The sequence below is a fragment of the Leopardus geoffroyi genome, chromosome B2, assembly GCF_018350155.1.
Source record: "Leopardus geoffroyi isolate Oge1 chromosome B2, O.geoffroyi_Oge1_pat1.0, whole genome shotgun sequence".
NCBI classification, from domain to species: Eukaryota; Metazoa; Chordata; class Mammalia; order Carnivora; family Felidae; genus Leopardus; species Leopardus geoffroyi.
The window spans coordinates 100,101,583-100,126,722 of NC_059332.1; the positions used below are offsets into that span (position 1 = coordinate 100,101,583).

The following is a 25,140-nucleotide window of genomic DNA, read 5'->3' on the forward strand; positions in this document are numbered from 1 at the left end:
GGGAGGGGCAGAGAGAGAGGGAGACACAGAATCGGAAACAGGCTCCAGGCTCTGAGCCATCAGTTCAGAGCCCGACGCGGGGCTCGAACTCACGGACCGCGAGATCGTGACCTGGCTGAAGTCGGACGCTTAACCGACTGCGCCACCCAGGCGCCCCAATGTTAGCCATTCTGACAGGTGTGAGGTGGTATCTCATTGTGGTTTTGATTTGTATTTCCCTGATGATGAGTGATGTTGAGCATTTTTTCATGTGTCGGTTGGCCATCTGGATGTCTGTTCAATTGACTTATTGCAATCTTTGCTATAGGTTCTTACCTGAATTTTTGATGAGTTAAAAAAAGAAAATCATACATGAAAGACAATGACCAACATTTCCTTTTTTCAAAATTACATACCCCAAAATATCAAGGATGGTTTTTAGCTAAGATTACTTGTACTCCATTGGCCCAGATTTTCTGCCTTTTTCCCTCCAGTTGTTCCATAATAATTGTTAATTGTCAGTATATATTTGTTATAACAGAAGGCTTTCATTTGCTTTTGTATAATTGGTTTTTATAAAAACTTTATTATTTTGTGCTTCCACTAGAGGGCAAGAATAACCACATAATGCAGTGGTGATGGGGAGGGAGTGAAAACCAAAAAAGGAATCTGGGGAAAGAAGGAAGGTAGAGGAGTGAAGTGAGATTGTCAGGTCCCAAGGGCAGTTGTGTTTTCAATGTAAATATGAAGTAAGCCAGCTGCAGACTCCATGGTGTATGTTTTGTGTTCATAAGAAGTAAAGTAGAGTGGTGGGGAAAGAGAATGTTATCAAGGGCTTCCATCCTTTTAGGAAGTTCTCTTTTTTTGGTAATTGGCCAGAAAGAAAAGTGAAGTTATTAACTTCAGTGTTTTTATGCCAGGTGTGCATTTAGTTCATGCTGAACTAAATTTTTTTTGCTTCTGTTTTGCTTTCTTAAATACTATCTAGATTTCTATTTAATCTTAGTGGTATTGCTTTTCCTTATAGAAAATCAGTATATCTATTTTTAGATTTAGTGCATCTTTTTTTTTTTTTTTTTTTTTTTTTTAATTTTGAGAGAGAGGAGTAGAGAGAGAGGGGGAAAGAGAATCCCAAGCAGACTCCGTGATGTCAGAGCAGAGCCCGACATGGGGCTCGATCCCAAAACTGTGGGATCATGTAGGTCAGGTAATTTATGATGTTTGACTCTTTCTATAGCTTTACAAAGGCAATCATGTTAGTCTGCTTGGGCTGCTGTAAAAAATACCATGTGCTGGGTAGCTTAAAAAACAAACAGTTCTGGTGGCTGAAAGTGCAAAATCACAATTTTTGATGAGGATTCTTGCCAGCTCTTGCTTTGTGCTCCTGGCTTTTCCTTCAGGGAGGAAGGAAGGGAAGGGAAGAGAGGTGGAGGTGGCGGGCGGGGGGTGGGGGGGTCAGCTTTCTAGGGTCTCTTCTTATAAGGACACTAATTCTATGGGACCAGGGCCCCACCCTTATGGCATGCCTCATTTAATCTTAATTTCTTCCTCAGAGGCCCATCTCCAAATTCAAACACATTAGGGGTTAGGACTTTTAACATATGAATTTAGAGTGGCAAGGGGGTAGGGGCAAACATTCAGTATATTATGATAATATTATTCCCATATTGTGGATGAAGAAGTTGAGGCCAATTGAAGAGCTAGTAAGTGGCAGAATCAGGATCTGCTGTGTTCTCTAACTGTGGATCCCCTGGTCTTTCCTGTCAACACATGGTAACCTTCTGTCCCCTTTCTCGATGTGTTTACTCGTGGACATAGCCACACGTGAGATCTTATTTTTACTTGGAATTGATCCGCTGAAAAAAAGATCCAAGTTGGGGCTTTCCTTCTGACCATAACCAATTCATCTTCTACCTCTTCTCCACCCCCTTGTATTTAACCAGGTTTTTCTGTTTATCATTACTCATTAGTATCTCTCTTGTTACCTTAGCCATCATTCTTGCCCAGTTTCGGGTCAGCTTTTTTGGCAGTGTTCTGAGTTTCCACACATTTTATTTTAATTCATTGCCCCTTTGAGGTGAGGTTTCCATGTTTCAGACTCCTCTTACACATTCATTGCTCCAGCCCTGCAATCAGCTGTTTTCTCTAAGCAGCCCTGAACTTTTATTTTTTAATGTTTATTTATTTATTTAGAGAGACAGTGTACACATGTGCAGAGGAGCAGAAAGAGAGGGAAAAGGGAATCCCAAGCAGGCTCTGGGCTGTCAGTGCAGAGCCCAATGTGGGGCGCAAACTCACAAACTGTGAGATCATGACCTGAGCCAAAGTCAAGAGTCCGACGCTTAACTGACTGTGCCGCCCAGGTGCCCCAACCCTGAATGAACATTTTTAAAATGAGAAATTATTTTAGAAACCACAGTTTGGGTGCCAGGGATTGTTTTGTGGTTGGTCATTGTAGGCTTTTTAGAGAATGGAACTGTGAATTAAGATTTGTTTGTTAAGATAAAATGTATCTGAGTTCATACTGAAACTTCTAACTTAAATTTAGGACCAAAGGATCTTAACTTCATTGACTTCACGTACGTACCTTCTTTCGTCCATGAAAAAAATCCAGGTTCTCAGTGATCCAACACAAGTATGCATTTCTTTTATACTGTACTACCTACCATACAGTGTTACTACTGATGATGTGAATATTGAGTGCAGTTGAAGGTTTTGTTGTGTTGTTTTTGGGGTTTTTTTGCAGTTCTTTTTGTCTATAAAATACATCCTGCTAAGAATATATGGTCAAATCACTGTTTTGAAGTCACTTGAAATAGTTTTTTTCTGTATGATTATGCCTTCAGCTCAGTACGCAGGTTCATTTGTTTTCAGTTTTTAGGGATTACTTTAAATTTTTTAATTTTAAATTATATAACTTTTGAGATCTGCATTACATAAAAGCAAGTCTGCATATTTAAAGATTTAAAATTTGATGGTTTTTGACATATGTAATACACCTGTGAAAACACCACTTCTGTCAAGGTACAGAACCTATTACACCCAAAAATTAGCCTGTGTCCCTGTGCGGTCTATCCTATTTCTGTATTCTAAGCAAACATTAATCTGCTTTCTGTGATTATGGATTAGTTTGCATTTTATAGAGCGTTAGATGAATAGAATCACAGCATGTACACTACAGTATGTACTTTTTTTGGTCTGGCTTCTTTCACTCAGCTTGTTTTGAGATTTGTTGGATCTATCAGTTCATTTCTTTTTGTTGCTGAACTGTATTCCATTTATAGCTGTTTCACAATTTGTTTATTTTGTCATCTGTCAGTGGACACTTAGGTTGATTCCAGCTTTTGATTAGATCAAAATTTTGGTGAGTAGAGCTGCTATGAACACTTATATTCAGGGGGCACCTGAGTGGCTCAGTCTTAGGTTAACTGTGTGACTTTGGCTCAGGTTATAATTTCATGGTTCGTGAATTCGAGCCCTGAGTCAGGCTCTGTACTGACAGTTCAGAGCCTGGAGCCTGCTTCCCATTCTGTCTCCCTCTGTCTCTCTGCGCCTCCCCCTCTCATGCTATGTCTCTCTCTCTCTCTCAAAAATAAATAAACATTAAAAAATTAAAATATTTGTATACAAATTTTTTGTGAGGGCATATGATTTCATTTCTTGGGGCGCCTGGGTGGCTCCATCGATTAAGCATTCAACTCTTGATTTCGGCTCAAGTCATGATCCCAGGGTCGTGAGATTGAGCCCTAACGTTGGGCTCTGGGCTGGGCCTGGAGCCTGCTTGAGATTCTCTCTCTCCCTCTCCCCCTCCCTTGCTTGTGCTCGCTTTCAAGAAAATTTTTTTTGATCAGTAGAGCTGCTCTGAGCATTTATATACAGATTTTTGTGAAGGCATATGTTTTCATTTCTTTTGGGTAAATACCTAGCTGGGAATGGAATGGAATGGAATGGTAGGGTCATTTGAATAGTGTATGTTTAACGTTTTAAGAAACTGTTCTCCAATACGGTTGTACCATTTTACATTCCTACCAATGGTGTATGAAAAGCTCCAGTTCCACTGCCTTGCCAATACTTGGTAGACCATTCTTTTTAATTTTAGTTATTCTAACGAATATTGTATGCTCATAGTATGTGTTTCTAAATAATTTCTATAAAATTTCTAAAAAATTTCTATAAAATAAAGTAGTGCTATTGTTGAAGTTGTAATTTGCATTTTCTGATGATTAATGATGTTGAACATCTTTTCGTGTGCTTATTGGCCATTCATATATTTTTGGTGAAGTATCTATTCAAATCTTTGCCTTATTATTATTATTATTTTTTTTGGAGGTTATTTGTCTTCTTGAGTAATAAGGAATAAGGTGTGTGTGGGGGGGGGGGTGGGGAGCAGAGAGGGAGAGGGAAGTCCTTTGTCTCTTTGTCTGATACACAGTCTTTGAATATTTCCTCCCAATCTGTGCTTGCCTTTTTTTTCAGTGACGTCTTTCAAAGAACAGAAGGTTTTTGTTTTGTTTTGTTTTGTTTTGTTTTAAAAGAAGCTTTCCCTGTTTTATTTTTAATGTTTATTTAATTTTGAGAGAGAGATAGAATATGTGAGCTGGGGGGGGGGGGTGGGGGATAGAGGATCCAAAGCAGACTCTGTGCTGACAGCAGACAACCCAACGTGGAGCTCGAACTCACAAACCGTGAGATCATGACCTGAGCTGAAGTCAGACATTTAAGTGATTGTGCCACCCAGGTGTCCTGAGCAGAAGTTTTTGATTTTTGTGACGTCTGTTTTACATTTTTTTTCTGTAATGGTATGTTCTTCCTGTATTTTAAGAAGCCTTTGCTTACCTCAGCAGCATCACAAAGACTTTTTCTAGTATTTTCTTGTTGAAATCTTAAGAGTTTTAGGTTTTGCATTTAGTTATGATCATGAGTTAATTTTTGTGTATGGTGTGAGGAAAGGGCCAGTGATTTTAAAACTTTCTACTTCAGGGCCCCTGGGTGACTCAGTCAGTTAAACATCCAACTTCAGCTCAGGTCATGATCTTTGCTTCATGGTTTCGAGCCCCACATCAAACTCTGTGCTGACAGCTCTCAGGGCCTGGAGCCTGCTTCGGATTCTGTGTCTCCCTCTTTCTTTGCCCCTCCCTTGCTCACGCTCTGTTTCTCTCTCTCAAAAATAAGCATTAAAAAAAAAAAAAATTTCTACCATCATTTTTTTCCTTTGCATTCTTAAAAGCTTATGGAAGAAACACATATTCCTGCTGTATGATTTGCATTACAAAAGCTGCTTCAGGGAAACTGAAATGTACATATCTTGTTCCCCAGAAAGATTGACTTCACTAGTGCTTCCAACACAATGAGGGGGACTTTATTAACTTGGCCACTGAAGGAGAGTTAGATTTTGACAAAATAATGGGAGCCCTGTTTATTGATTATGATGCAAATTTAGATCAGATTACTTTGAAAAAGTACATAATTGGTTTATAAAAATATCCTTGAGGGATTTTTGTTGGGGGAGTAGGGAAGGGTGGCATATACATGTGCATACACAGTTGTTCCTCTTTTATACACGTTAGTGATTTTCTTTTAGTTAACCATGAGAAAGAAAAAAGCAAACAACAAAGGATGTGTATGTCCATGCACTGGAGATGTTTCTCATCTGAGCTAATCGGAAGTGAGAAGGACAATGCTGGGTGGCTACAAATTGGGACCCAATGAGTTTTTCTGTTTACTACATCACTTGCCTTGGGGCATTTCTTCCTAATTAAGTTGGATAAACTTTTATGTATAACTTTTTCTTATCTAAATATTATTTGTGTATTTATGTTTAGCCTTCTTGGGGTTCAGTCTTCTTGGCTGTAAAATGAGGGGACCAAACTTGTTTTTCAGACTTCTTTCATTCTTGTGCTACCTTCATACCTTTAGCCAAGTCCACATAGTATTATGGTGGTGTTCTCCGAAGAGGTTTCTTTACACTGACTCCTCTTTTTACAAGGAAACTTTATGTCTCTGCTGTGAATGGCAAATGGTATCTGATAAAAAGGTAAATAATACATAGTAAATTATTCTGCCTATGTATCATTCAAGATCACTTCATGTGCCACCCGTGGGGAAACAGCCTATTCATGGATCTCAGTGGTTCTTTTCTGGCTTTAACAATTTAGTTTGCTATCTTTGCTCATTTAATTGAGATTTCCTGTTAGAATTTTCTTGTGTCTTGGCTTCTACCATAAAACAGAGGCCAGTTTGATTTAACTGTCAAAGTTTGAACCGCTGTTTTTATAGGAATTTGCCATCTTAACCTACCTGTCTCATAGATAAAAAAATTTATGCTTTGATTTACATTTGTAAAAAAGTGAACATGCATGATAAATGTGATGGACTCTTATGCTGAGCATTGGCTTAGAAGGAGAACTTCACAACTGAAAAATTACATGGTTTAGTGAACTAAACACGGAAAAATAGTCATGAGCTTAAATGGTAAAGGGATGAGAGTCTCAGACATTGTTCGGGGACCAGTTTTTGTACCACCTTTTTATCTTTTTTTGTGAGCAGTGGCACAAAATGGAGCATCGACAGTCCAGCTCTCTGTAACTGAATTTAAAAACATGTTAGTTTTTTGTTTTTTGTTTTTTGTTTTTTTAACAACCTAAAATTTGTTTTTAGATTTCTTCAGAGGCCCCACAGTATCAAATATCCGCCTGGCTGGTTTAGAGTATGTTCTGCACTTCACTGCACTGAATGGGAAGATTTACTTTCGAAGCTACAAGTGAGTGCATTTGTTAGTATATCTTGAATCCAGGGCTACAGCATTTTAGTGTGACTTTTATAGAGCTCGAACTTAGAATTGGCGTTTGGTCCGAAGTTTGTCTGGAGAGTTGGCAGACAAGCAGTGGCAGGCACAGCAGCTCTGTGCTGATCCTCAGATGTGTCATCCCCCTGCTCACGTCTGCCTCTGAAACCCTGCTTTTCCAGGGCCCCAGAGCATCTGGTGCTGCAGTCCTCCGAGCTTAGAACACTAATTCATTGTGCAGTATCTCCTTCTTTTTCTTGACTGGATTTAGAACACCGAGTCACAAGTCTTAGACCAGCCAAAGCAAATCTCAAAACTCTGAGTCTTCTGAGCCTAAAAACTGGAGTCTGAATGGAACGAGCACATTCAGTGGCTCTTTTACCCTCTTCAGCCTAGCCCTTCTACCCCTACCACAATATAAATACGAATCCTAACGCTCTGATTTTATTTTCATTAAAAAGCTTAATGACATGCTACAATTGTGCCTTTTGAGATAAGCATGATTTTTTTTTCTTATTTATAACAAAGTGTTGGCCCTGGCTGATCAAGCCCACACTTGCCTAGAGAATATATTGACTTCCACAAGCTGCCTTCCTTTGTACATGAAAGACTGATGCCCGTTTTTGAGCTATGGTATGGAAGTGCAGCCTGAGAGCCACTGACAGTTCAGCGTTGACAGTGACTTGTGTGCATTTGTGCTATACGTGCAGCCACTTGGGGACTTCAGCATTTCATCCATGGTTTAATTTTTTTTTTTTTTTTTTTTTTTTTTAAGTAAACTGTACCCACAACGTGGGGCTTGAACTCATGACCCTGAAAGCAAGAGTCATATGCTCTACTGATGAGCCAGCCAGGCACCCCTCATTTTGGTTTTTTTCCTTCATGATGAAATACCTGGTTGACTAGCTTCTGTCAATGGACGTCCAAATGGAAGTAAATATTCACCTTTTTTGTTAATAATTTACATCTTTGTCTCAATTGTATTGAGTCAGAGATAACTCCATTCTTCTCACTATATGTTTGGTGTCATCATTTCTGTTTTTCTATTTTCCTTTTGTTTAGATAATAATAATAGGGAAAATGCAGTAAAATAATCCACATGATTGCAAGATGTAGTTAGGGATTTTATAATCATTTTTAGCTGGTTGAGATTGAAAGCCCCTTAAATGTGTTGGAATTTCCCAACTTACTTTGGGGCTATGAAGAATATATTATAAAGTAGATGGCTCCAATTTATAGAACAAGAAAGATGAAAAATCACTAAATAAAAAGAATCTTTTTGGAAACTTGTGTTAAGCAGGCCCTAGGGACATAAAGGAGCTAAAAATATAAAGATCAAAATCTTTGAGGATGAAAAATGGGTAACAGTAATCTAAAACTCTTTCATTGTAAATAGTTTCAAAGAAAGTATTCACTTATATCAGAACTTATATTTAGTGAAAAGAAAGATTAATTTGTAAAGAAAGAAATGCAGAGATAATAAAATGGTCAGAAAATTAGTAAATCAGACTTCGAAACATGGATAAATTAGCAGTGTAACTACACATATCTACCCATCCACTTACTTTAAGAAGAATTAACTGGAATCACTGTTAGGTTAGCATGGCATAACCACTTCCATCCCTTAGTGGGGAAAAAAAAAAAAAAAAGGTTTGAATTTTTCAGATCAGAGACCCTAGAGTAAACTTTTAACCCTAGGTATTTTGTATAGGCCCTGTAATACCTGTTAACTGTTGATTTAAAATAGAAAATAGACTGTGGGTGCCTGCCTGGCTGAGTCAGTGGAGCATACAGCTCTTGATCTCAGAGTTGTGAGTTCGAGTCCCATGTTGGGTGTAGAGATTGCTTAAAAATAAGATCTTTAAAAAAAAAAAAAAAGTATTGTGTGATTGAGAGCAAGATGCTAGTGGAGAAAAAAATCACTAGATTAGTTTAGCCTGCAGGGGCTGTGCCCCACTTGGGAGAGGAAGAAAGAAGTGGTCTGAGGAATGAACATCACCTCTGAGCCTAGTGACTTGGCTCAGGGCCAGGCATTAGCCACATGACTTAGGCAGAGCACTTCTCCGGGCCTCCGTTTTTCCTTTGCAAAATGTAGCGATGCTATTTTGGTAATTCTGCAGCCCCTCTGTGATCAACAGTAATTCCTTTATAAGGGGGAAAGAGTTGCAGGTAGAGGTGGGAATATGCCAGAGAAGTGTGCCTGACTTCGTGTGGTTCCTTAGGCATTCTTGCAAGCTACACTTCTGTGTCCTGCCTTTGCTTTTACCTGGAACAGTTGGTACAAGGTAATAGTTAACATTACCACACATTACTTGTGAAGATTAATAAGGTTAGTTTTATAAAATGGCTTAGAGTTTCTTGAACGAAAGGAAGTGTAAACATTAAATTGTGTTAATATAACCTTTGATCTGACCTTTTGGGAGAATAAATCATATTGTTAACTGGCCTCTTCCTGTATATTGTATAGTAATTAATTCCTCATATGTGAGTGATCATTTGTATTCCTTGGAGAATTTTATTCACTTAGAAAGTTAAAGTTCTGAATATAAAAATTTTTAGTAACTGCCACATTTGCCTTTACGATGGCATTTGTAAGGTTTTATGGGGAGAAACATGCAAAACGAAGTATTAGCATACCTTAAAAAGCAAACAACATTATAAGCAAGAAAACAATATCAGCAGAAGAGAGGGATATAGAAGGGAGAAAAGTAAAGAAATTAAACTTGAACAAAAGTGGTAATGGCAGTCTTTCTCAAGAAATAGGCAAACAGTATTTTAAAATATACAGAAATTACCCATCAACATATCTTATAGCTTGAGCCTATCTGAAAGCAAAGGAGCTGGGTTGTCTTTGTGTCTTATAGTATATAACCTTGCGGAATTGAATATCACTTTTGATTACAGGGAGCCAAAACAAAACAAAGCTTGAGGTTAGGATCTGAGATGGAGATTAATAGGCATATTGGTATAATACTTCTTGGCGTAGGTACTTGGCTGGAGACATGATGGCCTAGAATTGATATGTCTGTCTTTAAAAAAATAAAAACAGTGTGAGATGAATAATAGAATGGGGGTGAAGGAAAAGGGTTTCAATTGTGTTTTTAACGGGTCAGTGTCAGTCTCTTCTTTTTGCTTAGTGTGATTATAAAAATCATGTATAAATTCTCTATTAATACATTTCCTCAATCATTTTAGATTCTAGATTTCATTGTTAAAAGTTTAATCAAGTTGGGACACCAGGGTGACTCAGTCAAATAAGTGTCTGACTCAGCTCACGTCCTGATCTCGTGGTTTATGAGTTCAAGCCCCACATTGGGCTCCATGCTGCATGGAGCCTGCTTGAGATTCTCTCTCTCTCTCTCTCTCTCTCTCTCTCTCTCTCTCTCATGCCCTCTCTCTCAAAACAAACTATAAAAAATATTAAAAAATTAAAAGTTTAACAAAGAGAAAGGATTAAAGGTCTATCACCAGCAACCATATGTAGAAAACTGATATCTGGAGAAAGTTTTCTTCTATTTCTGTCCGTTTGATGTGCCAGTAAACCTGCTCAGTGAAGTAATTCAGATAAGATCATCTATACAGACATTATGGCACTGTAACTTAATTCTTTGGTAAATGGCAACACATGTAGTTATATATATACATGTAGTTATGTAGAAAATCTTAATTATATACACCACTCAAAAGGTTACTCTGTTAGGAGGACACTTTCATAAATTAAAAGGTACTTGGGTAACGTGAATCCGTCAGGCATGCCAGGAGCTGTTCTAGATCTACAATTCTTCCATTTAGCTGAAAATCAGCATTTTAAGTGGTAGAAACATTTTTAGTTTGACATTTTTATATCTACAATGTCCCTGATGTCTTAAATAGTCTGCTGAACACAAGACATTAATCAAGATATTTTGATGGGAGTTCAGCTTTAAATATCCTTTATTGGAGGTACTGAAAGTGTGGATGCAAAAGCAGAAGTATGTGTGTTAGAACTGAGTCAAATGGTCACTGCTACCATATGCTTTGAATTAGCTTTTATGGAAGATGCCCTGATATCACCATTTAGTTTCTAAAAGTATTTTCCCCACAGTGGGCCTGAGGCAGGCATTCTCTCAACTCTCTTCTACTGGAACCAGTATGCAGAGAGTGGCCTGAAGGCTCCTGTTTTGGCTTTTTTCTCTCTGCTTGCTCCCTTCAAGTCCCATAAAATATTCATGTTACCTTGTACTGTTATTGGAGCTTTTTTTTTTTTTTTTTTTTTTTAACACTTCTGCTTTTGACATATCCTAGGCTGGTGTTCGTTTTGTTTTCTTTTTGTCTTGTTCAATTGGGTATAAATAACTATCTGATACAGCATATCTATCATTATGATTCTTCTTGCAGCTAGTGGATGTACCTCCCATGGGTGGACTGTCTGCATGTGACGCGTTTAGGGCCCAGAGGGCTGTTAATGAGCTTATTATGCACATTCACTTCTGCTTCCTGGTGTTTTCTTGCTCTTGGGTATTCGTTACTGTGCTCTACTCTTACGTTCTTTCTCTTCTCTCATGTCATTTGTTGTCTCCCTCTCATTCCACCTTTGGTGTGAAAAGTTTGACCTTTTATAAATATTGTTTTCATTCAATTCTTATAGTCCATGTGGAGATCTGGCCACTATAACAAATTGAGTCAGCTCAAATAATCACCGGGTCTTTGAGCTGTTCTTGACTGTTCTGTGACTCACAAAAAGAATTTGTTAGTCTCCCTTCCTCCGGTTTCCACATTCCTCATCTGTTTCCCCATCCATAGCTATTTGGACACATGTTATCTAGAAAGTTGTGGTTTTGTTATATTAAGCTTTTAAAATTCATTCCAGTCTATGGAGATCAGTAAATGTCTGTACTATGGACAAAAGTGGATTCTGAATGGATCTTTAAAGAAATAAGAATTGTTGGGGCACCTGGGTGGCTCATTCGGTTGAGCGTCTGACTTTAGCTCAGATCATGATCTCACAGTTTGTGGGTTCGAGCCCCACATCAGGCTGTGTGCTGACAGCTCAGAGCCTGGAGCCTGCTTTGGATTCTGTGTCTCCATGTCTCTCAGCCTCTCCCCCGCTCATGCCCTGTCTCTCTCTCTGTCTCAAAAATAAACATTAAAGAAATAAGAATTGTTAATCATGTAAGCATAACATTTCAAAGGGCCAACTGAAAATGTTTTTATAATTATGTAAATCTGTAAGTAAGATGAAGAAGTCAAATCAAAGGATTCCATTTCTTAAAACAGTTGTCTGTCTCACTTGCTGTTTCTCAACAGTATTGTATACTTTTGTGTTTGATTTTTAAAAACCAGCAAGCCAAAGAATATACTTGGCCTAAATGTGTAAAGCATTTAAGAAGTTTAGGCTCCTAGAGGCACCTGAGTGTCTCAGTTGGTTGGGCATCTGACTTTGGCTCAGGTCATGGTCTCACACTCCGTGGGTTCGAGCCCCGCATCAAGCTCTGTGCTGACAGTTCAGACCCTGGAGTTTGCTTCCGATTCTGTGTCTCCCTCTCTCTCTGCCCCTCCCCTGCTCATGCTCTGTCTCTCTCTGTCTTAAAAATAAATAAAAACATTTTAAAAAAGAAGTTTAGCCTCCTAAAGAAGGTGTCATTTTATGGAACTGTAGTTCTCTTGAACAAAAATATTTGAGGGGATAAGGACTCCATCAAAGTCAAAGCAACATTTTTCTTTCTTTCTTTCTTTTTTTTTTTTTTTCTATTTCACAAAGGTTGCTGTTGAAGAAGTCTGGTTGTAAAACACCAAGGATTGAATTGGAAGAGATGGGGCCCTCATTGGATCTGGTTCTGAGGAGGACACATCTGGCGTCAGATGATCTTTACAGATTATCTATGAAAATGCCAAAAGCCCTCAAGGTTTATAACTTGCAGATTGGTGCCATATTTATTTGTATATTCCACTCTTCTTTCCAAAAAAGAGTAGCAGCATAGTACATTAAAGAACATACAGAAAGAGATAGATAAAATAGATAAAATTAGACTCTCAGAACAAAGAAAAGGAGGAAGAAGCACATAAGCCAACCATAAAGGATAATCAAAGAGCTGTAGAAACCATGCATCAACTATGGCTGAGAGCTTTCTGGTAGCCAAGACTGCCAGTTTTCAGCAAGAAAGAATTGTGTGGGGCGTTGTGGAGATGGAGGATTTAGAGCACAGGATGTGTAACTCATATTGTTTAAAATGTGTTTTGACTTTTGAATGGTTTTGAAAAACAAGTAGAAATGGCTTCTCTGGAATGCCAATAAAGATTGACTAGATAGTCACAATTCCTTAAGCTAAACACAGGAAATTCTCTCACTGGATGACAATGGTTAGTGTAGTCTATAGTATTGCTTTTCAAATGTTGTCTGACAGTTTACCTGGGAGTTGTTAGAAATGCTGAGTCTCAGGTCCCTAGGCCTTTTGAATTATAATATGCATTTTATCAAGATCCTTAAGTGATTTGTATGTACTTAAGTTTGGGAAGAAATGTCTGTAGGCTTATAGACTATATTATTGAGTAGGAGCTCACGAATGGAAATTGTTAGTAAGACCTTTGTTGTACACTAGATTTTTACCAGTTTATGGTAGTAGAGACCATTACCTATATATATATGTATATATGTATATATGTATATACATATGTATATTCTTGTTTCATAGCCAAAGAAGAAGAAAAATGTCTCCCATGACACTTTTGGCACAACTTATGGAAGGATTCATATGCAGAAGCAAGACCTAAGCAAACTACAAACCAGGAAAATGAAGGGGTTGAAGAAGCGACCTGCAGAAAGGATAACAGAAGACCAGGAGAAAAAATCAAAGAGAATTAAAAAAAATTGATGGAACTGGCCAATAACTGCAGTGTTATTGTAGTCTGTTTACCTAATAGAGTTATCAAGCATCAGTCATTTCAGAGTTTCTTACAAGATTTTATTGTATATTTTTATAACATGGTAATTTACCTAAACTATATATAAATTTACCTAAACTTAAAAATATTATGAATTAGGTTGAAAGTAAGCCTCTTTTTATATATATATTTTTTAAATTTTTTAAAATTTATTTTGAAAGAGCACAAGTGGAGAAGGGGCAGAGAGAGAGAGGAAGAGAGAGAATTCCAAGCAGGCTGTGCACTGTCAGTGCGGAGCCTGATGCAGGGCTCGAACCCACAAACCGTGAGATCATGACCTGAGCCGAAATCAAGAGTCAGATGCTCAACCAACTAAGCCACCCAGCTGCCCCCCTTTAAATATTTTTTTTAATGTTCATTTATTTTTGAGAGGGAGATAGAAAGCATGTGCGTGGGGGAGGGGCATAAAGGGCGGGAAGAACAATCCCAAGCAGGCCCTGCACTGCCAACACAGAACCCCATGTGGTGCTCAAACCCATGAACTGCGAGATCACGACCCAAACTGAAATAAGAATCAGATGCGCAACCAACTGAGCCACCCAAGCATCCCAAGCCTCTTACTTGAGACTTATCCTGGTGGGCCATTTTCTTTCAATGTTATGGTATTCCCTTTGCCCTCTACCCACCCCCCCTCCTGCAAAGTCTCCTGTCTCATTGGATTGGTAGGTGAGGAGGGATCTCCAAAACGATTGGTATTTTAAAGAATTTCTGGATTAAGCTTTCAATAAAGGGAGGAAGCCATGGAAAGTAGAATTGGCCCAAAGGAACTGTATACACGCTCAGTATGAACTACCTGGAAAGTTAACCCCATCTTCCAGCACAGACCTATAGTCTGACTTTTGTTTTTTTACCTTTCTGTTATTTTATTTTGCCTGTTTGAGATTCATTTGAGATTTTTAACTTTGCATCTTAAAACATTTCTCTAAGAGCATGTCCGGTACCTGATCATTGACATATTACCATACTATTGGGTTTTTTTGTTTCAAGTTTTTATTTAAATTCCAGTTCATTTACATACATACAGTATAATACTAATTTTAGGTTGTACTATTGGTTATCTGAAGAGATTCTGCCACTAAGCCCTATCCCCACTCCTGTGAGAGAAAGGCAGTGTTAGTAGGGCTAGAAGTGAGAGAGGAGAGAATGGGTAAGTTTTGAGACAGAGGGCACTTTAGGTACTGAGTAGCCCTGGGTAGCTAAAGGTCACATAAAGGCCCTGGGTGTTTGCACAGCAAGTGGGAATAAGCAAAAGCCAAACAGCTTGTTTTGAAATTTTCTTCAGGATGGGCCTTGTGCCTAGGAAATGGGAAGAAACTGTCCACTTCCTCTTCCTAGTGTTGCATACTTGTTTTCCTTAAATGTCGAATTTAGGTTCCTGGTAAAGAAGCTCCTTCATGCAAGTGCAAACCTACCATGTTGTAAAAACACAAACCTCTATAAACTACGATTGTTCTAGGAAGTGGAAATGTTTTGTTTTTGATTCCATGTCAGGGGCTTGTGTGTACATTTATGGGAGTTTGCTGATACTAAGCCAAAGCTAGAGCCTCGGTTTTACCTTCCATATATTTTCCCTTGTAAACCTATTCCTTGGCCTTCCCTCTCCCCTTCCCTTTCCAGATGGCTAATACCTCTCATAAGAAAGGAGCTGTTATTATTCATTTACACTTATTGCTTGATTATACATTTAACCAAAGACCATAGTTTTAGATCTGAAGCAGATGTTTACGTTTTATATTTTATGTCTGAATGGGGAGAAAAAGTTAAAATAATTCATATCCAGCCATCTATAAGTAAATGGATAATAGGTGGGGAGAAGGGGAGTCATGAAAGGGGCATCAGAAATAGTGAATGCAGAGTTCTTCCCCAGTGCCTGACCCCGGACTTCCAGCTAACACTTTGGGAAATAGTGATGCAGCAAAGCAATGGGTCACATTAGCCACCTACAGGAAGGATCTTGTCATACGTTGACCTCTATCCCAGCAATTCAACTGATTTTAATGTACAGATGGCCAAATTTTGGTATGTGGGTCATTATCTTGGAGTGTTTTAAAAATTTTTGAGATTTGGTAATGCATCCTTTTGTTTCCTATGTAATTTTTTTTTTAGTGTTTTATTTTTGAGAGAGAGTGTGAGCAGGGGAAGGACAGAGAGAGAGAGAGGGAGTCACAGAATATGAAGCAGGCTCCAGCCTCTGAGCTGTCAGCACAGAGCCCAATGCGGGGCTTGAACCCATGGACCGCAAGATCATGACCTGAGCCAGAGTTGAATGCTTAATGACTTAGCCATCCAGGTGCCTCTCTTATGTAATTTTTATCTCAGATTATAGAGTGTCTAGTAAGTGTTTGCATCCTGTTCAGTAAGAGAAGTATATAGTATTACTGAAATGTAGTTGGAAGCCTTTTTTTCTCTTTCTCTCTCTCTTTTTTTTTTTTTTTTTTTTTTAAGGAATCTTTGTCGTAGTTGTTGAGCCATCTGGAACCCTTGATCCACCATTTATATCACCATTTCTGTGGAAAATACGTTTTAATTTCCACCTGTCCTTGAACTTAGGACACAGCATACATAAATTGGAGAGGTGGTAAACTGCCTGTCTTACTTCGTTTTTACTTAACCAAGTTTTACTTAACACTTTGGATTTTGGTAGATGAAGAATTTTTTTTTTAATACCAAATTCTTCTTTTTTCTAGGTTGTTAATACGGATACCAAGGTATATATAATTTCATGAAATTTTGTTCCTTTTTATAACCTAAATGCTACTATTTGTTTTCTTGGTATTGAACATAACCCAAAGTAGAGACGTTATTACTCAGGAAAGGAAGAAAAGAACTCACCCCAAGTCAGTTTTCAGTTATCTGATTACCTAGCTTCTTCTGATCTCTCTTTCCTTTCGTTTATACTGTTAGCAATTTCATGTCCCCCCAACCCCCAGGTGGGGCCGGGAGAAAAAGCTTTATTTATAATGGAAGAAGTTAAAACTATTCCTAACATTTGACCAAGGAAAGGCTTGTTTTTAAACCAAATTTCAGGGGCACCTGGGTGGCTCGTTCAGTTGAATGTCAGACTTAGGCTCAGGTCATGATCATGTGGTTCATGGATAGAGCTCTGTGTCAGGCTCTGTGCTGACGGCTCAGAGCCTGGATGGAGCCTGCTTTGGATTGCGCCTGCTTTGGATTGCGCGTGTGTCTCTCCCTCTGCCCCTCCCCTGCTTGCTCTCTGTCTCTCTGAAAAATAAACATTAAAAATTCCTAAAAATAATAATAAACTGAATTTCAGTTATTGGTGCTTTGTCCATCATAAAATTCAGTGCCTGCAAATAAATATACAGGGTCTTCATTATATCAACAGTATTTTTAATAGATCGTCAACATGGTCAAAATATCCCCGAGCCGCATTAAAGGCAAATATATCCTACCATATCTTCTACACAATTGAATAATGTTTTACACAATTTCATTATGTATATAATGAAATATATATGAATAATATTCTACACATTCATTGAAATAAGTTACTATGGACCAGGAGGTAAAATGGGCTCACTGGCTTGAAGTTTATACTAGCTGTGACAAAGTCAACTTGCTTTTAAATGTATATTGTTTTTCTCTTAAACCAACAACTTGAGTTCAAGTTTAAAAATAGCAAAACTGTCACTATGTTTCCTGTATCACCCAGAGTGGCCCATGTTAAGATTTAACTGTGCTTAGGTTGAATTGGAGCCATTTGCAGTTTTTCCACTTGAAAGCTCTTTGGGAAAGAGTTTTAAAATAAGGGGAATATATAAGGTAAGCCTTTCTTTTTAGATAACATATGCATTTTAAGTCTATTTTTGTTCTTTTAAACAACTTTCCCTCCTCCCTCCCCAAATCCATTTCCCCCCCACCTCCACCTTCACACCCACTCTAGGGCATCAGAAAATGGGTTCCAAATATGGGAGAAATGGCTGGCACCACAAGCTCCTGCTGAGCAGGGTTGGGGCTTGTATGAAAGATGGCAGATCATAGGGAAATGACAAAGCTTGTAGAACTCAGCAGTTAGCATTTTTGCCAAGCAAAGATGAAAGCCCCTGAACTTTACTGGGTTTGGATTGGTTCTTCAAACTGAAAGCCAGGGTTCTGAGGGCTCAGCAAGAAGCAGAGTGGCGGGTGTTGGCTCTGGGAGGCACACCCTCCCACTCAGCTGCAGAGGCACCAGGTCTGGATGCCTGATCAGGGTAAGGGGCTTGAAGCCAGGCCTTGTTCAGGTAACCCCTCTGTCCATCTCAGAATGCTGGAAGTGAGCGCAGGGGTTCTTGGAAGCAAAGTGCAAACTAGTAGGTGCATTTAAAATAGATTGGAAGATTCACATTCATTAACTTGAGGAATTTACTACCTCAGTCCCTTAGCTAGTTCCTCAGAGTCCTCTGACAGAGCAGATGGCAAGGGGACCTAACAGAGCTCACTTTAGATGACAACCTGTGACAGCATGTCTGGTTCAGCCTCTCAGAGTCAGCTTTCAGGTTTATGACCCTGGAGGAAAGAGCATGAGAATTCATTGTCCCCATTAGGCCCCATTTCGATCCATTTAGCTCATCACTTAAAGCTAGCCCAGGTCACAAATGTGTTTTGAGTTTTACCCCCAGCACCTTTCTCCATATAAGGGGACCTTAGGGAAGGATTAGATGGAATCTTGAAAAATCAATAAAGCCCAAACAGCATGGGAACTCCTTAAAAGAATTCTGACTGGAATGCATGGGAGGGAGGCAGTGCAGTGTGGGGTTCGGGGAAAGTTGTGGCATTAAAAGAAACACTCCTGATGCTGAGAGCTCAGCTGAGATTTAAAAGGTCAGGAATCTGGGATGCCTGGGTGCCTCAGTCAAGCGTCTGACTCTTGATTTCTGTTCAGGTCACAACCTCATGGTTTGTGAGTTTGAGCCCTGTGTTGGGCTCTGTGCTGACAATGCAGAGCCTGCTTGGTATTCTCACTCTCCTCTCTCTGCCCCTTCCCTGCTCGTTCTCTCTCTTGCTCCCAAAATAAATAAACTTTAAAAAATGAAAAGGACAAGGATCCAATTAAAGAGAGCATAAAATGATGGGCAGCACCATTTAGTAGTATGGTTTTCTAAGAGTAATGTTGGAGTGGTTAGTTCCCAGCATTTTCCCCAGAAATACAAAGGAAACAAATGAGGTTTTGTTGTGGTGGTAGTATGAAAGAATTTTTAAGTGCCTAATAAGGCAGGTGGTAGGATACTAGCTGACAGAATTCTTACGTTATTTCCATGCTTGAATATGAGAGGAGTAAAGCCATCATGGTTGAGAGGCAGAGTTCCAGAGAGTAATCCTTGTGACATCAAGGGGGGTTAAGCATGGTATGGAAAGCTCTTGGCTGATTGAAATGATTTGGAATCTCAATCCCAGACAGGGACAATCAGTTAATCTCAGAGGAATTGTGGGGAGTTGTGGCGTTGGGTAGAGGTAGTTATCTTCTAGAACTGGCCTTGGTAACATTTGGGGAAGAATCATGTAGGTGGCTTATGAGCTCTTATGTAGAAATGGAGATAGTCAATGCTGGGAGCCAGCCTGGGTTCCGTGGGGACTAAGAGTCAACCGTTCCCCCAACCTTTTTTTAAAAATGTTTATTTATTTTTGAGAGTGCAAGCAGGGGAGGGGCAGAGAGGGGGAGACAGAGGATCTTGAAGCGGGATCTGCACTGACAGCAGCGAGCCCAACGTGGGGCTCAAAGTCACCAAATGCAAGATTATGACCTGAGCTGAAGTCAGAAGCTCAACCAACTGAGCCACCCTGGGGCCCAATCCCCTTTATTTTTGGAAAAGAGTTGACTCTTGAACAACACAGGGGTTAGGGGAATCCCCCTCCTGTGCAGTAAGAAATCCATGTCTAGCATTTGACCTCCCCAGACCTTAGCTACTGATAGCTACTGTTGACCAGAAGGCTTACTGGTAACAGTCAATTAACACATATTTTGTATGTTATATGTATTAAATGCCATGTTCTTATAATAAAGTGGGAAAAAGAAAACATTATTAAGAAAATCATAAGAGAAAATACATTTATAACACTGTCCTGTGTTTATAAAAAAAAAATCCATGTGTGGGGCGCCTGGGTGGCTCAGTCGGTTGAGCGTCCGATTTTGGCTCAGGTCATGATCTCACAGTTTGTGAGTTTGAGCCCCGCGTCAAGCTCTGTGCTGACAGCTTGGAGCCAGGAGCCTGCTTCAGATTCTGTGTCTCCCTCTCTCTACCCCTTCCCTGCTCATGCTCTGTCTCTCTCTCTCAAAGATGAATAAACGTTAAAAAAATTCTTTTTAAAAATCCATGCATAAGTGGACCCGAGCAGTTCAGAACTGTGATGTTCAAGGGTCAACTGACCTTGCGTGGTAGATAGGGGAGTAATCATTCACTCCACATTTACCAAGTATGATTATTTTGCAGCTGCCTTCATTATGTATAGTTAGAATTTAAAAAGCATTTTTCTTAAAATACAGGTTTGATTTTTTTCCCTCATTATAAAAAAGAAAAACCAAGTCATTTTTCTAATTACCAAAGAGAAAGCTGTCTTCTAATTTCTAGTCTAGTGGATCCTCAACAAAACATTTAAATCTCTCCAAGTATTCTTGTGAATCAAATGGTGAAATGTGATATAACTAACACATTTAGGCTGCTTCATAGCAATTTGAAGGGCCACTGTACACAAAAAATATTGATGAATGATGAATAAATCTGTGGCATCTGCAAAGGAAATCTTTATTGGCAAGCCACAGGGCTCTGTCCTTGGCCTTTGTCTCCTAAACAGTTTTACTTTCCACTCGAATGATGACAAAGTGACACACTTACTAAATTTGTGGATGACATAAAGCAAGGAGAATATTAGATGACATAATTGTAACGTATCTTGGGCTAGAAAATATATTGGCTAAAAAATATATTTTGACTGAAGCCAAAAGGAGAAATTTAGTAAGATAAGTGAGAAATTCCATACCAAGGGGGGAAAATATAAATATAGTTAGGATAGGGGTGCCTGGCTGGCTTGGTTGGTAGAGCATGCAACTTTTTTTTTAACTTTAAAAAATTTTTTATTTATTTGTTTTTGAGAGAGGACCTGTGCCAGCAAGGGAGGGGCAAAGAGAGAAAGAATCCTAAGTGCAGAGCCCAACTGATGTGGGGCTAGAACTCATGAACTGCGAGATCATGATCTGAGTGGAAGTTGGATGCTTAACTGACTGAGCCATCCAGGGTCCCCATCAACTCCTGATCTTGGGGTCATGAGTTCCAATCCCATGTTGGGCATAGAGATTACTTAAGTTAAAAAAAAATAAATGAGGGGCGCCTGGGTGGCTCAGTCGGTGAAGCGTCCGACTCCGGCTCAGGTCATGATCTCGCGGTCCGTGAGTTCAAGCCCCGCGTCGGGCTCTGTGCTGACCGCTCAGAGCCTGGAGCCTGTTTCAGATTCTGTGTCTCCCTCTCTCTCTGACCCTCCCTCCGTTCATGCTCTGTCTCTCTCTGTCTCAAAAATAAATAAACACTAAAAAAAAAATGAAAAAAAAATAAATGAAAAAACATAAGGGAGATGTGGTTCTATAGTTGAGAAACAACCCAGGAAACAAACCCATTGTCAGTCATCAGTGTTAAGTAGACTTCCAGAAAGTTCCACAAAAATATAAGTTGCGTTGACAGAAGTAGAACATTCAAGGCTGACTGAAATAGTATACATGAGATAGAAAAGCAAGTCTGAAAATAGCACTGGCTGATATGAATATATAGTAAAAAGGTAGAGGCAACAGAGACCCAGTGTCTCTAATTTGCCCAAACCACATCTACAGTATTGGTTCCAGTTCTGGGGACCACCTTTGGAGGAACTTGAGCTACCTGGAGTGTGTTCAGAAGATGATGATGAGGGCAATGAGAATCTCCAAACCTTGCCAGATGAGGCCGAAATAATTTCCCAGGGGAAAAAGGCATTCACTGAACAAAATTTGTTTTTATCAGCTTAGTTGGAATATAATTTATGTATAAAAGGGTACATCCATTTATTTTTTTAAATTTATTTTGAGGGGCAGAGAGGGAGAGAGAGAGAATTCCAAGCAGGTTCCATGCTGTCAGTGCAGGGCCTGATGCAGAACTTGAACCCATGAACCGTGAGATCATGACCTGAGCTGAAACCAGGAGTCAGACACTCAACTAACTGAGCCACCCAGGCACCCCTGTATAATAAAGTGCATCCATTTAAAGTATATAATTTGGTGAGTTTTGACGTTTGTATATATCCACGAAAGCACTGGCACGTTAAAGACGGGAACATTTTCATTACCCCAGAAAGATATTTCACCCTTCTTTGTAGTCCATTATCCCTTTATCCCAAGGCCAGGCAGTCACTGATCTGCTTCCTGTCACTACAGATTAATGAAGATTTTCTAGAATTGCATGTAGTAAATGGAATAGAAAAGGACATCTCCTGTGACTGGCTTCTTTAACTCAGCATGAAGATTTTGAGGTTCACACATCTTGCTGCATCTATCAGTAGTTCATTGTTGAGTAGCATTCCCTTGTATGGATGTACCACCTGATTTACTTCTCGTTCATCTGTTTGGGAACATGTGGGTTTCCAGTTTTGGGCTATTATGAAAAAAGCTGCTATGAACACAGATGTTACAAGTTTCTGTTGATAGATGTTTTCATTTCTTTTGGTTAAATACCTAGGAGTGGAATGGTTGGGTTATTTTGCACATACAGTTCCATTAGAAACTGAGTGAATGACAGAGAGCTCATGACAGAGCTCTCTGAGTGAATGACAGAAGCTCACATTCTAGTTGAGGGAAGGAGGCAGTAAAACACATGAACAATAGGATAAGTTTAGAAAATGGTAAGTGATAAAAGGACAATAATGCAAAACAGGTGAAGAGTGACTAAGAAGGGTCTACTTTCACTTGAATGACAAGGAAAGATCTCTCTGTAAAGGTGACACAGGAGTTGAACTGAGTTCTGAGTTGAGAAGGAAGCAGTGTATGGAGATTTGGGGGTGCGCATTCCAGGAACTGGGAACTGCTGGTGCAAAGTGTTTGTGAAATGAAAGATGGATGAATTAGGGGTGTAATAGTTATCTCCAGGTACCTGAAAAGTAATCAGGAAGAAAAGGGATTACACTTGTTCTGGGAAATGTCAGAGTCATAAATATGACCTCCGAGTTTGGAAGTTAGATGGAGACAAGTTTTGGTTTAGTCCAACCTTTTAATAGTGGGACATGCAGGGATAGGAAAATGACCAAGTTCTAAGTTCTTTTTTGTTGCTATTGAGGTTTTGCTTTCTCTCTTTTTTCTGTTTTATTTTTTAAAAATTTTTTGAAGTTTATTAATTTTTGAGAGACTGAGAGAGACAGAGCATAAGTGGGGAAGGGGCGGACAGAGAGGGAGACACAGAATCCAAAGCAGGCTCCAGGCTCTGAGCTGTCTGCACAGAGCCCGATGTGGGGGCTCAAACTCACTGACCACGAGATCATAACCTGAGCTGAAGTCGGACACTTAACCAACTAAGCCATCCAGGCGCCTCAGGTTTTTTCTTTTTTAAAAACCACATTTCCTACTAATGTGAATAACAACTACGACTAGAAGGACCTGAAACTAAACTTGTGACTTTGGTCCCTCAATGTGAATTATAGAGCAAATAGAAATCTAGCTTATAAACCAACTGCAGTAATTTGTACTACTTCGTAAGGCCACTGATAGAAGAAATATTTCTTTTTCTTACTAAGTCTGGGTTTAACAATAGACCGTTAGAAAACATTCAAGTGTGCCCTGAAAGCCTGGGAAAGGAAGGATGTGTTGTCTTCCTTCAGTCAAATGACATCTTCTGTGGTTGGTGTATAGGAAGTGTGAGCACATGTTAATAATAAACATGAGGGGGATTCTTTAGCATTTAACTACATCTGTCCATTTATTTTTAACTTTTTTAACGTTGATTTATTTTTGAGAGATGGAGAGAGACAGAGCACAAGTTGGGGAGGGGCAGAGAGAGAAGGCAATACAGAATCCAAAGCAGGCTCCAGGCTCTGAGCTGTCAGCACAGAGCCCAACATGGGGCTCGAACTCACAAACCGCAAGTTCATGACCTGAGCCAAAGTCAGTCACTTAACCGACTGAGCCACCCAGGTGTCCCTATATCTGTCCATTAAAAGTAATAATATATCTCTCCATTAAAAAGTGTTGCACCTGGGTGGTTCAGTCGGTTGAGCATCCAACTCTTGATTTTGGCTCAGGTCATGATCTCACAGTTCAAAGTTGAGCCCTGTGTGGGGCTCTGTGTTGACATCGAGAAGCCTGTTTGGGCCTCTCTCTCCCTGTCTCTCTGCCCCTCCCTCACTCTCTCTCATTCTCAAAATAAGTAAATAAACTTTCAAAAAAATAAATAAAAGTAAAAATAATGATTTCTAATGATATCTACCGAGGTTTTAACCCAGACAAAAGATGTAATTATATAATTGGAAAATGTATTAGAGGACAAAGTTATATAATTATTATTGTGCAAACTTAAGAACAATAAAGGAACAGAAGAAGGGAGAGGAGGAGGAGGAGGAAATGGAAGAGGAGGAGAGAGAGAGAAGGAAAAGGGGAAAATAGCCCTGTCAAGAAACCGCTGCTTTCATTCTTCCGTGATCTCCTTCAGTCCTTGCCTATATGCTTCTGGAATCATCAGGAAAGAGTGCAGGCATAATTTTAGGACTATATTACTTTGTGGAATTTTAATTCAATAAAGTAGATCATTAATTATCAATTTCTTATATAAAAGAACAGTATATTTAGAGTCTTTTGCCAGAGAAACTTATTGGTAGTTTCTCTGGATGGGAGGGTACATAATGGATAGGAGTAAGATACAACTCCCCAAGCGGGGCTCCTCAAGCTATGGTCTGTGGCTCCTGTCACCTCCAAAGAATGTGATAAGGGCTACTTTCTAGCCCTGGTCATCCTCAGGGTCCTCAATTTGTACAGAAAGATCATTTACTAGTGGCAGAGAATGGCTGTTCTCCATGAACTTATCAGGGAGTATAATCTTTATTGAGATGTCATTCATATACCATAAAATTCACCCTTTCAAGGTATACAATTTGATGGTTTTAGTATATTCACAGAGTTGTGAAACTATCACCACCATCTGGTTCCAGAACAATTGAAGAAACCCAAGAAGAAATCCCGTACTCATCAACAGTCACTGCTCATTCTCTATTTCTTGGACTAATCTACTCCTGTCTCTATGGATTTGCTTATTTGGGAAATTTCACATATGTGGAGTGATACAGTTTGTGGTCTTTGGTGTTTGGTCTTTCACTTAGCATAATGTTTTCAAGGTTCATCCGTGTTGTAGCATGTGTCAGTACTTTACTCCTTTTTTTTTTTTTTTTTCTCCCAAGTAGGTTTCACAGCCTGCACAGAACCCAGCGTGGGGGGTTGAACTCACCACTGTGAGATCAAG

At 39.3% G+C, this 25,140-nt stretch overlaps 1 protein-coding gene across 2 annotated transcripts in view; it reads left to right on the forward strand.

Moving 5' to 3' along the window:
* Positions 1-15,143, forward strand: part of RPF2 (ribosome production factor 2 homolog) — a 35,647-nt gene extending 20,504 nt beyond the window's left edge. For both annotated transcript variants that reach the window (XM_045499295.1, XM_045499296.1), the window contains exons 8-10: positions 6,637-6,739; positions 12,504-12,648; positions 13,435-15,143. In XM_045499295.1, the coding sequence (XP_045355251.1) occupies positions 6,637-6,739; positions 12,504-12,648; positions 13,435-13,614 (428 nt within the window). In that variant the 3' untranslated portion in view covers positions 13,615-15,143. The remainder of the gene's footprint in view (positions 1-6,636; positions 6,740-12,503; positions 12,649-13,434) is intronic.
* Positions 15,144-25,140: the final 9,997 nt, after the last annotated feature.